Below are 15,636 nucleotides of genomic sequence, written 5' to 3'. Positions count from 1 at the left end.
TCATAGACACCACACACGAATAAGCACATAGGGAGTCGGTCAGGCGGTGACCCGTGCGGTGGAGAGAACGCAGCCGGCGGGACGCGGGGGGTCGAGGTTAAACCGAGGCAGTGGGGAGACCCCCATAGAAAGACGCGAGTTTCTGGGTTGCTCCCTCCAGCCAGCAGTTAATTTCAATTTTGCCGGGCGCGGTGGCTCACGCCTGTAATCCCAGCTACTCGGGAGGCTGAAGCGGGAGGATAGGTTGAGCCTGGGGAGGTCGAGGCTGCAGTGAGCTATGATCGCACCACAGCACTCCAGCCTGGGCGAGAGTGAGATCCTGTCTCAAAACACACACACACACCCAAACCAACACAAACAAAAAAAAAAAAAGAAAAAGAAAAAATTAAACAATTTCAGTTTGTTCAATTCGAGTCAGCTGGTGATTTGAGCCTGTCCCCAGTGCCCGTAGGACATAAAAGTGAAAATGGGATGGAATTCCCCCAAGTCCCGTCCTTTGGGAAGGATGGCTCGGAACAACCTGAAGGCGCAAAAGGAGTTGGTTTCTTCCCCGACCAGTTTTCCCCTGCTCCATGGAGTCCGCAAAGGCAGGCGGCAGCTCCGAGGCCGGCAAGTTCTGCGTCTGGGGGGCTGCGGGCCGCCCCTGCGGGACCGGGGGGAACTGGGCAGGACAGGGCGGCCCGGCCCACGCCCCGGCTTCCCCCTGCAGCCCGAGGGCACCCGGAGCTCACGGCTGGCGCCGCCCCGCGCTTCCTGCCTCGCCGCGGATCCTCCTCCGCGCCGTGACGCGCCAGGCTTTGACCAAATATGTCCCTTTCCCCTCCCTCGCCCGCCCCGCCGCCCGCAGGCGCCCCGAGCCGCGGGGCTGCCGCCTGGACGTCGTCCTGTTTGGGTGTTGCGGGCCAGCCCCGCGGGGAGCGCCCCCGGCGCGATGCCCTTCAGGAAAGGTAGGAGTCCCGGTAACGCGGCCCACGCCCCCAGCGCGCGCGGGGACCTGCACGGCCGCCTGTGGGTACCCAAGCCTTGGGTCCTCGCCAGGCGCGGAAGCGCTGTGCACCCGGGCTGCGGCGGTGCCGGCTGGGGCCGAGCGAGACGCGCGCCACCTTGTTCCCTCCGCCCTGCGCTGCGCCCCGGCCCCGCGTGCCCCTCCAGATCCTCCCTGTCTCCTCTGGCCCCGCGTGTCCCCTCCGGCCCCGCGCGTCCCCCTCCGGCCTCGCGTCTCCTCCCTGGCCCCGCGTCTCCTCTCTGGCCTCGCGTCTCCTCTGCAGCCCCGCATTGTCCCTCCAGACCCACGCTGTCTCCTCCAGACCCGCGCGTCCCTTCTGGCGACTCCGCGGCCGCCACCACGTGCCCGAGCCGGGAGCGGCACTTGCATCGAATTCCCGCTTCCCGCTGCGCTCCAGCCCCGGGCCGCGGATAGACCAGGGCCCCGGACCCGGAGAGACGCGGAGGGCGGCGGGATCCGGGATCCTGGGGGCGGGCGCGGTGCGCTCGGGGACACGGAGAGGGACAGCGCGGCGCGGGAGGGAGGCAGCTCGGGCCTGAGTCCCGCCTCTGCCCCTCTCGCCCTCTGACCCCGGGGAAGTCATTTCAGCGCCCAGCCTCAGTTGCCTCCTGGGCAAAACCGGCGCTTGGATAGGGACGGCCGCGTGAGGATGGGAGCAGTCCCTAGAAAAGCAAACCCCGGCCAGCTGATGAGCGCGGCCCGCCCCCTCCTGCAGGGGCTACCCTCTGCCTTCTCCGCCCTGCGTGCCAGGACTGCCAGAAAGGCCCAGCTACCTCATGTTCCCTGCCCGCGCCGGGGGGCTCCCAGCGCACTGGACCCCGGTTTACAGGCCGGGTGGTTGGAGGCCCAGCACGGCCCAGAGCCCAGGGCCACTCTCAGCTCAAAGCCCCGGGAGAGAAGTGGGAGCTGCAGAAGTGTGGGGAGGGGGGCCTCGATTTGACTTTCAAATCAGTGTTGTGTGACTCCTGCAGACGGGGTGGGTGGGGGTGGGGGGGTGGGGGGTGGGGTCGGGTGGGGGGGTGGGGGGTGGGGTCGGGTGGGGCGTTGGGAGCCTGGCCTCTCTGGGCACTGGGCCTGTGCCGTGCCGTCTCTCCCTCCCCCCACTCACCCTCCTGCCTCTCTTCTCTCATAACTCAGAGGCACGGCCAGCTTGGTGCTACCGTTGCCTGGAGGTTGTACTGGACTTGTTTTTCAAACAGAGGGTGCCTAGGTATCAGCGTGGGCTCCTGGCGGTGAAGGGGGTGGCTGCTGACTCTCCTGTCCCGTTGGGGTAGGGAGATGGGGGAGGGTGGCCAGAAGGAAGGTGACAGCCAGCAAGCAGGGGCTCTGCCACTCCTCCGTCAGCTGGGCACGTTTAGTCCCACGCCCACTGTCCTCGGTGTCTCCATTAATCCAGGCATGATGCGGCCACCTTGACACTCTGGGTTCTCTGGAGGCTCTCAGAGTTCTGCGCCCCCCGACTCCCCCTCGCCCCCACTCATTGACTGCAGGGGACAGTCATTTATCTCTGACTTCATCACTTCTGCCCACTTTTGTAGATGTAGGCTCTGGTTGGGAAACTCTTAAAAGGGACAGACTTCTGTTTGACTTGTTAGGGCGCTCAGTAGGGTGCCTTATGCGGCAAGGTATTACATAGCCAAGCTGCTAATGTATTGTTTGCATACGAAGATTTTGCTTTATGACAACGTATTTTAGTGCATTATTAGAGCACACGGGACAAAACATTTGCAAACTGCCAACCACGGTAAGCTTTGGTTTTGTTGGTTATTGTTGTTATTGTTTAATCTGAAGAGACCTTGCTGCATGAAGAGGAAAATGTTATCCTTCCATTTGGCAGATGCTCCTTCCGGGGGTCCTAGGGTATAAGAACCAGACTTGCTTGGCATAAGTGCTGTCTGCATTGTCCAGACGCGCTGGTGTGAGCCAGGGCACAGGCTCTTGGAGGCTTTATCTAGGCAGAGCTTCCCCAGTTGCAGATGGGAGCTCTCACTTAGAAGTAAACACAGCAAGTGGGAACTGCAGGGAGCCAGGCCGTTGCTGGATTTGGTGCTGAGCCGTGGTCTGAAGCTGCCTGGAGGGGACAAGGTCCTGTGAGGGACAGCACGGCACCTCAACCCTGCACTGTTGGGAGGTGCAGGAGATGCCAGTGCAGCTACTCTTCTGTATTTTTTGACCTTCGCGCTATCTGAATGTGTTAACTATTCAGAAAAGTAATTTAAAAATTGGGAAATGAAAAGACTTTGCTGCCTCCCTCCCAAAACCAAGAGAAGCCATCTGGAGAAGGCATCCTTTGCGGCTAGAAGCCAAACAGGGACAGCTGCGGATTCCCTCCCCAGGATGCACTTCTGCCTCTTGACAAGCTTCAGACTTTGGGATCAGCTCCGTCAGGGGCCTGGCGGGTACCAGACAAGTCAAGGAGTTTAATGATGGGGAGGTTTGGGTAGGAGATAGGAAAACCTTAAGAGATAGTGCAGAGCCCTGGGCATTAGCACCTCGAGGTTTAAAATGTCAAGCGGCAGAGCCAAAACTAGGGACAGCCTGACAGGGATTGCGGCCTCTGTCGGAGGGGGCAGGCAGTGTGTAGCCTGCAGAGAGGGAGCTGGGAGAATCCCCACCTAGACCTCACTCCTTCCTCCCTCTGGTCTCTCGGCTTTGGCAGCCAGAGGGCCGGGGAGCCTGATGGAGTGGTCCATACAGGGGAGTCTGATGGGGCGGTCCATACAGGGGAGCCTGCTGGGACGCAGAGCTGGGTGAGTTTCCCTTTTGGAGGAGAGAGGGTCTTCAGGGCACAACAGAGAAGCAACCAAGGGTCTTAGGTGCTGGTCCTGTCCCTCACTTATGGGAGGAACTAGCAGACAGCTACTGAATGTAGTTACGGGAAAGGTGACTGGTTGCATGCCACGTCATTCATTCATTCTCTAGACTGGGCACTTGCTATGCACCAGGACACGCCAGGTACCAGCTGAACAGAAAGACATGGCATCTCCTCCCAGGAGCCCACCTTCTGTGCTCTCCAGCAAGTGCCGTGGAGGGGAGTCAGAAGTGCCAGTGCAGAGTGGCTCTCAGTAGGAGGCCCCACCTGAGGAGGCTGAACTCCACATTGAGGAGGTGTGGCACTGGTTGACCTCCTGGACTGTCACACAGGCTGTGGTAGCATTGGTGCCATGGTGCTGGCTCTAATGGAGCCAGAGGGACTTAGACCTCATATTCCACCTGTCCAACATGGACCGCAGTGTATGGCACATGGCAGGCAGGAACCGTATCAGGTGGGTGATGGCTGCATCTGGGTCGTGTCCCTATGCTCAGCGCGAGGCTGAAGCAGCAGCTGGCAGTGGCAGTCGCGGCCCAGGTTGGGGAAGGATGCCGCAAGCATTGCGTTCAGGGCTCGCAGCTCTTCCTGTGGGTCTCCAGAGTGATGGTGGTTAGAGTGGGAGGACGGTCTGCGTCTTTGGCCAATCTGTCTAGAAGAAGGAGAAGTTACTATCTTGATGTGAAACATAAAAGAAATTCATGAGAAGAAAAGGAGGCAGGAAGCACTTCAGCTGGACATGGAGAGGAAAGTCATGCATATCATGACTAACTTTGGGAACCACAATGGAGGTACGCTGGGGCAGTTCTTCCTGTGCAAGAACTTCTCTCCTTAAAAATCAAATAGATGGGCTGGCGTGGTGGCTCATGCCTGTAATCCCAGCACTTTGGGAGGCCGAGGTGGGAGGATCACTTAAGGCCAGGAATTGGAGACCAGCCTAGACAACATAATGAGACCCTCTCTCTACCAAAAAAATAAAAAATCAGCTGGGGGTGGTGGTGTGAACTTGTAGTCCCAGCTACTCTGGAGACTGAGGTGGAAGGATTGCTTGAGCCCAGGAATTCAGGGCTGCAGTGAGCTATGATTGCACCACTGCACTCCAGCCTGGGTGACAGAGCAAGACCCTGTCTCTCTAAAGAGAAATAAATCAATAAGATAGGTGGTGTAGACGGTGACTCATCTCAGGTGATGGAGGCGTGGCTCTGCTAAGAGACTGTGGTCTTGAGCAAATTGTTGAGGTCCTTTTCAAGTCTAGAATCCTGTAAAAATGTCTTCAGACAGCAGTGTTCCAAGGATTCTTGCACATTCCACCTTCAGAGGGACAAGGGAATAGCAGGTGAAAGTTCTAATAATAAATAACAATAAGGCCGGGTGCGGTGGCTCATGCCTGTAATCCCAACATTTGGGAGGCCGAGGCAGGTGGATCACCTGAGGTCAGGAGTTCGAGACCAGCCTGGCCAAACATGGTGAAACCCCGTCTCTACTAAAAATACAAAAATTAGCCAGGGATAGTGACGGCTGCCTGTAATTCCAGCTACTTGGGGGGCTGAGGCAGGAGAATCACTTGAACCTAGGAGGCAGAGGTTGCAGTGAGCTGAGATTGCGCCACTGCACTCCAGCCTGGGTGACAGAGTGAGATTCCCCCTCAAAACAAACAAACAAACAAAACCAATAAGATATAAAATGCACTGTGAGGGATGTGAGGGCAATCTGGCTGTGACATCTGTCACCCCTGTGATTGCCAGGGTTGATTTGGCTGATCTAGCTGGCTAGGTGGGTGTCCCCTTCCTCCCTCACCACTCCATGTGCATCCCTCCTGAAGCTGTGCGCTTGGTCCAAGAGGACCACCATCCCCGATAGAGGAGGACCCGTCTTCGGTCAAGGGCATACAAGTAACTGTGCTCCTCTGCTAGAACCTCCAAACAAACTCTCAAAATGCACTGTGTGACCTTACTAGAATATCCTCCAGTTCCATCCCAAGGATTTCACTCTTTTTTATGGCTGAGTAGTATTCCATGGTGTATATGCACATTTTCTGTATCCATTCATCTGTTGTTGGACACCTAGGTTGATTCCATGTCTTGGCTGTTGTGAATAGTGCTGCAATAAACATGGGGTGTGGATGTCTCTTCACGCCTTTTAAGTTCATGCCTTTTCTGTCACCTTTTCCACTGATTCTATGCACATAGCAGCTCTTGCAGGTATATCCTGTCCCATAACCAGACCAGAACACTCATTCGTTCTCAGAATGCTTTTTGCATGGTAACTTGGTGAGCTATTTGAGTTACGGTCTATACCTCATGCTTATATTGGACCTGGTGGTAGCAAGTGTTTCATAAATTCTTCTACTTGGTGAATCTGTCATTTTCTTTTGGAATGAATAGTTGCAGAGCCACATTAAGATCCTTATAGGCCAGGCGTGGTGGCTCATGCCTGTAACCCATGCCTGTAACATTGGGAGGCTGAGTGAGGTCAGAGGATTATTTCAGGCCAGGCGTTCGAGACCAGCCTGACCAACATGGCGAAGTCCTGTCTCTACTAAAAAATACAAAAATTAACTGGGCGTGGTGGCGGGCGCCTGTAATCCCAGCTACTCAGGAGACTGAGGCACAAGAATCACTGGAACCTGGGAGGCGGAGGTTGCGGTGAGCTGAGATCGTGGCCACTGCACTCCAGCCTGGGCGACAGAGCGAGACTGTCTCAGAAATAATAATAATAATAAATCCTTATAAACCCTAAATGCTGAAAGATGATGGCCATCCCCCCATGTGTAATTTAAAATAAAGACAATATCCAGCCATAAATGTAGGGAAGATGAATACATTCCTGAATTTCACTATGGTCATCATTTGGCTCCTTTTTGGAAATACCAAATATCAAGTTGTAAATACCACTGGCACCCAGGGCGGCAAGCATGGACACTGTCTGCACGCCGGTTAGTCCAGCCCTAGACCCGAAAATACCAAGAGCTCCTAAGTCCTCAGGACTGTAGAGCTCCTCAATTCCCAAGCACGCATTGTATTTCTCTGCCCCTGCGAGTCTGTCCTTTAATTTCCCACATCACTGGGAGTTCCCAGGGTGGGGCCTGCATCTTCATCTTGGTCCCAGCACCCAGCACTGACACGGTGGTCTTCCTACTGCCTCAGCATTTGATGTGGACGCCTCTCGGGCTGGAAGCCCAATCACACTGTGTCCTCCTGTCCTTCCCAGTATTTGTACGTAGATGAAACTGGATAAAATGAACACGGGGAAGGGAACCACAAAGTCACAGGAGAAGCATGGGAAGGGTGGGGAGGACCCAGGCAATCAGAGCCTCAAGTCTTTTCATAACACCCGCCATCTCCTGGCCCTCAATATCATGGCTTTCTGAGCATCTGCATACGGAGACCATTCGCTTTGCTCATTATGCAGGAGTGTGGTCATGTCTACAGATCCTTTGCTGTAGGGGACAGTTCTGGAAGCTGTTCAAGTAGGAAGGCACAGGCGGTAGGAATCATGCCGCAGGCTGCATGATTGGGCACTTCATGGAAGCCACTTAAGAGCACTTGGCCTCAGCTTACCCATCTGTCAAAGAAGAGGGTGAGCTAAGATTCTCTCCAGTTGGAGATCTGTGCTTCCTAATCGCTTGGATGCTTGTCACACACACTGAGTCTCCAGCCCCTCAGCCTTCCTGGCTAAGTCGGCTGCAGGAAGCAAAAGGAATTCCGCCTGCACCTTTGTCCTTCAAAGACTTTGTCCTGGGCACGTGGCCAGGTATCTCCCTGCACCTCCAGGTCAGCCTGGCCACGTTTTCAGGCAAGTGGCAAATGAAGAGGCCATGACCTTGAATTCTCCAGGTGACGTGCTCCTTCGGCTTTGACTCCAGGACTGAAATTTATGTCCAAAAAATGTCAGTGTTGGGATCTAAGCTCTTGAATGCACATTCTAGGTTCTCTCCTATTAAGACAGCTTGGGGCTGGGCGTGGTGGCTCTCACCTGTAATTCCAGCACTTTGGGAGGCCAAGGCGGGTAGATCACTTGACATCAGGAGTTTGAGACCAGCCTGACCAACATGGTGAAACCCCGTCTCTATTAAAAGTATGAAAAATTAGCTGGGTATGGTGGCAGGCACCTGTAATCCCAGCTACTCGGGAGGCTGAAGCAGGAGAATCACTTGAACCTGGGGGGCAGAGGTTGCAGCGAGCCGAGATTGTGCCACTGCACTCCGGCCCAGGCGACAGAGCCAAACTCCGTCTCAAAACAACAACAACAACAAAAAGCAAAAATTGCCTATCATTCATGACTGCAGAGGAAGAGTTCCAAGATTCCCAGGTGGGCGGTTGAGACGGTGGGCCAGGACAGCAGGGAGACAGACACAGGAAGGGAGCCCCGGTCTGTGGAACACCATCCCACTCACTGTAGCTCCCTGCTGGCAGTGTGCATGACTCTTGGTGGTATCTTGTGTGGGGGTCTGAGCTAGGGGGCCTGGCCCCAGGAACGTCACAGGTTCTGGCTGGGGCAGCCACAAGGTGTCTGAAGAGTAGAGGGTTTGGTCATCCTGGCGCTTCCGCAAGCAGCCTCTCCAGCTGTGGCTCCGGAAGGTGCTCTGACATGACAGTTCAAAAGCACACTTCCCCCTGGCCTGGGCTTCAACACTCACTTGTCAGAAAGTGAGGTCCTGTATGCCCCAGTCCTCAGCCAGAGGAGCAGGAAGCAGATTTCCCAGAGGCCGTGGCCCCTTGCATTGGTGAGGACACTGGGGTGCTACCTCTGTTTGAGGGGTGACTGACAACTGTGCTTTCTTAGGGTGGAGTTGGTCTGGTGTCGTGACTGTCTGCTTGAGATACTGACCCCTGGCGATCAGATTCTGGAAGTCCCCTCCTGAGGCTGCTGAAGTCATTCCAGAGGCTTGTCCGGCCATGGGAGTGGAGAAAGATCCAATCAGGCAGGCAGGGGCGAGCAGGAAGTCGGGAGGCTGCCCTCTCCCCTCCCCGAGAAGTGTGGACTTTCAAAAGGAAGCGAGAAAGAGGAAGGTCTTGCCTAGGCATGGGGTAGACCTGTTGGATGCAGGCGGACTTCAGGGAAAGCCGGTCCTCAGCGCCATGGTGCTGTGACTGTCGGGCGGCAGGCGTTGGCTCACAGCCATGGTGGGGACGCCTTGTTTCTCAGAAGGACAGAAATGCACTCCTGCAGCTCTTGTTCCTGGCTTCACATTAGAATTAACTGGGGAGCTTTAAAAAAAAAAAAACCTGATGCCCCAGAAATTCTGATTTGATAGTTTCTGCCTTGATGCTTAGACAAAAAATGTCCTGAAACAATACTTAACCTCAGACAATACTGTACATGCTGTTTTCTAGTCTGTTCCATTTCATTAAGAAAGATTCTGGTCTTATTCCAGTAAATTGATTTCAAGGCCACTAATGGGTGGTGACCCACACTTTTGAGACGCCTGTTCCGGGCATCAGCTCCCACTGCAGAGGCTGGGGAGCCGGACAGCTCCCTTCCCAAGCTCTGCAGTGGGAACTGATGCCTGGAACAGTTCCTGCAGCCGGTCTCCAGTGTGAGTCACGTCCTGCGGCAAGTTCTGGGTGGTCCAAGTGAGGCAGAAGCCTTGCGGGGGGCTTTACCCGTCCACACTGCTGTGGAGCCTCTGACCCTCCATGGAGGCTTCCCGAGCCAGGCAGCGGGGGAGGAAGCGTCTGGTAGGAGGGTGGAAGGCATCACGATAACTAGCCACCCGCAAGGGCCAAATCTCTCTGGGACGTTTGCACAAGGAACATTCCGAACCCACGAATAAAGGAGGGCTGCAGATCTTGTAGTTGAGGAAATTCAGTAGAAAAGCAAGAAATGTATGGCCAGGTGCAGTGGCACACACCTGCAGTCCCAGCTACTCGGGAGGCTGAGGTGGGAGGATCGCTTGAGCCCAGGAGAGCAAGACTGGCCTGACCAACATGGTGAAACATAGTGAGATCCTGTCCCTACAAATAAAAAAATTTAAAACTTAGCTAGGTGTGGAGGCATGTGCCCGTAGTGCCAGCTACTTGGGAGGATGGGTGGGAGGATTGCCTGAGCCTGGGAAGTTGAGGCTGCAGTGAGCCTTCATCGTACCGCTGCACTCCAACCTGGGCAACAGAATGAGACCTTGTCTTTAAAAAGAGAAAGAAGAGGCTGGGCACGGTGGCTCATGCTTGTAACCCCAGCACTTTGGGAGGCTGAGGTGGGCAGATCACCTGAGCTCAGGAGTTCGAGACCAGCCTGACCAACATGGTGAAACCCTGTCTCTACTAAAAATACAAACAATTAGCTGGGCGTGGTGGTGGGTGCCTGTAATCCCAGCTACTCGGGAGGCTGAGGCAGGAGAATTGCTTGAACTAGAAGGTGTTGAGCCGAGATCGTGCCACTGCACTCCAGCCTGTGTGACAGAGCGAGACTCTGTCTCAGAAAAAAAAAAAAGAAAAGAAAAGAAGAAAGAAGAACAAAGAAAAGCAAGAAATGCAATTGAAAGGCCGATGGGCTGCCCTGTCCTGCGGGTGCCTACCCTCATCTGTGATGTCACTGAAGTCACTTCCATAAGCTCTTAAGTCCTTCAGCAGTACCCAGTAGGCCAGGGGCGGGTGTAAGTGCAGAGGCTGCGGCAGTGAACAAAACGGACAAACCCCGGCCGTGGAGCTTCCGTGTGAATGGGGTAAGCCTGCGTGGCTTTGTCCTTGGTAGATACTTTGAGTGGCTGGTAGGAGGTCATGGTGACCTCCCTGGGCTGGTGAGCAGTGAATGCTGCATGTGTCAATGGATGTGAATGCCAAGAAGAAAATAACTCAGGAAAGAGGAGGGAGAGGGGCTGGGGATGGTGGCTCATGCCTCTGATCCCAGCACTTTGAGAGGCCGAGGCTGGCGGATCACCTGGGGTCAGGAATTCGAGACCAGCCTGTACAACAGGGTGAAACCCCGTCTCTAGTGAAAATACAAAAATTAGCTGGGTGTGGAGGCAGGCGCCTGTAATCCCAGCTACTTAGGAGGCTGAGGCAGGAGAATTGCTTGAACCTGGGAGGTGAGGTTGCAGTGAGCCGAGATCGCGCCATTGCACTCCAGCCTGGGAGACAGAGCGAGCCTCCATCTAAAAAAAAAGAAGGCGAGTCAGGGACAGGGAGGGAGGATTGTGGTTGCACACAGGATGGTCACTCCAGGGGACATTTGGACCGAGGCTGAGGGGAGTGAGATAGCAGACAGTGCCATTGGCTCAGGAGTGTGTCCAAATGGGGAGGTGTGAGGCAAAGGTCCGGTGGCCAGAGCGGCTGAGTGCGGGAGGAACCTGCGGGCCAGCACTGCTGCTGCAGGATGAGGGTGGAAGCCACGTGGATGCAGGCCTAGGAAGGGAGTGGCGGCTCAGCAGGTCCTCATCTGCCACGGTAGGGCCTTGTTTGGCCTCTCACCTGGAGACCCAAAGGCCTGGGAGGGTTTTGGTGGAGGTGTGGGCTGAATTAATTTTTTTTTTTTTTTTTTTTTTGAGACAGGGTGCCGCTCTGTTGCCCAGGCTGGAGTGCAGTGGCACGTTCCTGGCTCACTGCAACCTCTGCCTCTCGAGTTCAAGCGATCCTCCTGCCTCAGCCTCCCGGGCAGCTGGGATTACAGGTGCACGCTACCGTGCCCAGCTAATATTTTTGTATTTTTAGTAGAGACGGAATTTCACCATGTTGGTCAGGCTGGTCTTGAACTCCCGAGCTCAAGTGATTTGCCCACCTCGGCCTCCCAAAGTGCTGGGATTACAGGCACAAGCCACCGTGCCTGGTGGGCTGAATTAACGTGATACCATCAAACGTCTCCACCACGTGTGGCTGCTCTCCTGCGAGCAGATTGTGGGGTGGTGGGGGAGGCAGGGAGACCAGGTGGGAGTCTCTGGGCCTGCTGCAGGTGGCTGGGATCAGGGTGGTGTTGGGGGTGGCTGGATTCTGAATATATTTAGGAGGCAGAGGCGGCGGGATTAGATGGATTCGCTGTAGGGTGAGAGAGAGTGAATCATGGGTGGCTCCCCCAGCTGCCTTCTGTCTGATCTGGGGAGACGCTGGGAGCGAGGTGGCCAAGGTGGTCGAGGCCTGGGTTGTAGTGAGCTATGGAGAGCCCGCACTGCCACAGCAGCTGCACCTCCTCCAGGCCCCATCCTTGGTAGAGGCTGTGAGTGGCCCATAGGAGGTCACGGTGACCTCCCTGAGCAGCTCTGTTTCTGTCCCTGGTTCAAAAGGATGGGACCCAGTAAGCAGCCTTCCAGAAAAGTCCACTATGCCCCGGGTCAGTCATCAGACAAAGCCGTTTCAAGAAGAAAATGACTTGGACAATGGCGGCTGATGCTCATCCCCACCGGCAAAGAATTCCAAAAAGTTCTGAGGGGTTTACTCCGGGCACTGAGCATGCTCTCTTCCAAGCTGGGAGAAAAGCACTTATGAGTTTTTTCACTTTCCCAGTGTTTCCACGTAAATACTACACAATTGTCAACCAAATGTCTGTCCTTCCCTCTGTTTCCATAAATGTCAAGGGCTCCATTGTAAGGGGGAAGCATGAACCCGCACTCCAAGAGGGCTTCCTGAACAGACTCCACCCAGGCACCTGCTGACCGGGTTCGCTTCCAAATCAGGGTACCGGCTCTTCCTGGTTTGTCCAGATTTCCCTGGTTTTAACCTTGACAGTCAGGTCACCCCTACCTCCAGCTAACCCTCATGCCACAGGCTTGTTGAAAGTTAGATGGCCTCATTTTAGAAAAATAGATTTAAAAACCTCATTCGTGTTTGAACACAAAAAGAAAGAATAAGAAAGTAGGCTTTAGGGCTCTGGGCTACTGGCTTGAAACTTTGGAAGATATTTTTCTTTCTTAAAATGTTTTTATGTTTAGGAGATACTAGTGCAGATTTTCTCCATGCATATAGTGAACATCCTACTCAATAGGCAGTTTTTCAACCCTCAGCCCCCTACAATCCTCCCACCTTTTGGAGTCTCCAGTGTCTATTATTCCATCCTGTGTGTCCGTGTGTTACCCATTGTTTAGCTCCCAACGAAGAGATATTATATATATGTACATATATACATGCATGTATGTGTGTGTATTTTTAGAGACAGGATTGTGATCTGTCTCCCAGGCTGGAGTGCAGTGGCACGATCATGGCTCACTGCAACCTCCACCTCCCAGGCTCAAGCAATCCTCTTGCTTCAGCATCCTGAGTAGCTGGGACCACAGGTGTGTGCCACCACAGTCTGCTTTTTTTTAGTCTGCTTTTTTTTTTTTTTTTTAACTTTTTGTAGAGACAAAGCCTCCTTGTATGGCCCAGGTTGGTGTCCAACTCTTGGGCTCAAATGATCCTCCCACCTTGGCCTCCCAAAGTGCTGGGATTATAGGCGTGTGTCACCACGCCCAGCCTCCAAAGAAGAGCAAATTCTCTTTTTATTTAATTTAATTATTTAATTAATTAATTTTTATTTATCTTTTTTGAGATGGTATCTTGCTCTGCTGCCCAGGCTGTAGTGCCGTGGCACAATCTCGGCTCACTGCAACCTCTGCCTCCCAGATTTTAAGTGATTCTCCTGCCTCAGCCTCCCAGTACCATCATGCCCGGCTAATTTTTGTATTTTTAGTAGAGATGGAGTTTTGCCATGTTGGCCCGTCTGATCTTGAACCCCTGACCTCGTGATTCGCCCACCCTGGCCTCCCTAAGTGCCGGGATTAGAGTTGTGAGCCACCGTGCATGGCTCAAATTCTCTTTTTAAAGTATCCGAGCTGGGTGTGGTGACTCATGCCGGTAATCCCAGCACTTTGGGAGGCCGAGGCAGGTGGATCACCTGAGGACAGAAGTTCAAGGCCAGCCTGGGCAACATGGCAAAACCTCTTCTCTACTAAAAATACAAAAATTAGCCGGGCGTGGTGGCAGGCACCTGTAATCCCAGCTACTCGGGAGGCTGAGGCAGGAGAATCGCTTGATCCTAAGAAGTAGAGGTTGCAGTGAGCCAAGATTGTGCCACTGCACTCCAGCCTGGGCCACAGAGTGAGACTCTGTCTGAAAAGAATAAAAATAAATGATAAAAAATTTTAAAAAGCAATTCTGCCAGACTTAGTAGAAAATGGAAACAAGGATTTTATCATCAACTTGCTGCCTCATAATAACAGCAAAGGAATCTGAATCTGTAAATAGCCGTGTTTTCTTGTGAAAACATTCTAGAAGTTGAATGTCATCCGTTTATAAGAAATGAGTCAGCATGTGGTCCCCCAAGAATCCCGTCTGCTGTTGTCACAGCATTTCCCGGGTCCTGTTTATAAATGGGGTATGACAAAGGGAAGCCACTTCAGGCTGAAATCATCTTTTGTTCAAATCCTGGATTATAGAAAGCCTTTTTCATTGTGACTTCAGTGAAGCGGAAGGTTATGTTATCATGACTGTTTTATAGGAAATGGATTTCTCAACCTTATAAAACTTTGGAAACTTCATTATTTTGAATGAGTAACATGTAACACACGGCATAACAGTAAATCCTAATCCACGATACGGAAAAACTGACTTGACTAAGTAAGCAGGCAGTGCATTGTTTCTCTGTGGCTGTGTTCTTTTCTCTGGCTTCTGTGAGCAATAACTGAATGACTGGTAAAGCCTTTTAAAAGTCAGGCAGTGTGTAACAAAAGGAAATAAAGAAATTTCACCTCTTTAGTGATCAGGAAAATGCAGATTGAGACCAAAATGAAGACACGTTTCACTTTGTGTGCCGGGTAGAAATGAGGAAGTCTGATGGCTTTCAGCGGCGACAGAATGTGGACCACAAAAGCCCCTCACACATTGCCGGTGGGCCTATAAGTGGTACAAATGCCTTGGCGGCAGTTTGGTCTTTTCTTTGGTGTAAAGTTGAAATTCATATACTTTGGCTAGGTGCGGTAGCTCACGCCTGTAATCCCAGCACTTTGGGAGGCTGAGGCAGGTGGATCACCTGAGGTCAGGAGTTCAAGACCAGCCTGGTCAACATGGTGAAACCCCATCTCTACTAAAAATACAAAAAATTAGCCGGGCATGATGACACACACCTGTAGTCCCAGCTACTCCGGAGGCTGAGGCAAGAGAATTGCTTGAACCTGGGAGGTGGAGGCTGCAGTGAGCTGAAATCGCAGCGCCACTGCACTCCAGCCTGGGCAACAGAGCAAGACTCCATCTCAAAAAAAAAAAAAAAAAGACATTCAGCTACTTTGAAACCAGCAGTACCACTCCTAGTATTGCTGATGCTCACACAGTCATGTTCATAGCAGCACTCTCATAGAAAAACCTTTACACAGCACAAAGGCACTTTGACAGGAGGATAAATTATTCTTAGTATATTCACACAAGGCAATATTATAAATAAGCTACACTCAAATAGACAGCAACTCTCAATATTGTTGATGACTATTAAAAAAATCCCAAAACAGGCCAGGCGCAGTGGCTCTTGCTTGTAATCCCAGCACTTTGAGAGACGGAGGTGGGCAGATCACTTGAGGTCAGGAGTTCGAGATCAGCCTGCCCAACATGGTGAAACCCTGTTTCTACCAGAAATACAAAAATTAGCCAGGTGTGGTGGCAGGCACCTGTAATCCCAGCTACTCGGGAGGCTGAGGCAGGAGAATCGCTTGAACCTGGGAGGCGGAGGTTGCAGTGAGTCGAGATCGTGCCACTGCACTCCAGCCTGGGTAACAGAGCGACACTTTGTCTCAATTAAAAAAAAAAAAAAAAGAATGAAAGGAAAAAAAGCTCCGGACGTTGTGGCTCACACCTGTAATCCCAGCACTTTGGGAGGCTAAGGCAGGTGGATTACCTGAGATCAGGAGTTTGAGACCAGCCTGACC

At 53.1% G+C, this 15,636-nt stretch overlaps 1 protein-coding gene across 1 annotated transcript in view; it reads left to right on the top strand.

Moving 5' to 3' along the window:
• Positions 1-835: 835 nt before the first annotated feature.
• Positions 836-15,636, top strand: part of LOC105494360 (6-phosphofructo-2-kinase/fructose-2,6-biphosphatase 3) — a 318,705-nt gene continuing 303,904 nt past the window's right edge. The window contains exon 1 of the mRNA XM_071070503.1: positions 836-947. Coding sequence (XP_070926604.1) covers positions 932-947 — 16 coding nt within the window. The 5' untranslated portion in view covers positions 836-931. The remainder of the gene's footprint in view (positions 948-15,636) is intronic.

Source organism: Macaca nemestrina, chromosome 9 (genome assembly GCF_043159975.1).
Source record: "Macaca nemestrina isolate mMacNem1 chromosome 9, mMacNem.hap1, whole genome shotgun sequence".
In the NCBI taxonomy this organism is placed as follows: Eukaryota; Metazoa; Chordata; class Mammalia; order Primates; family Cercopithecidae; genus Macaca; species Macaca nemestrina.
The sequence above is the reverse complement of the archived record's forward strand: the minus strand, read 5'-3'. Positions and strand labels throughout refer to the sequence as shown.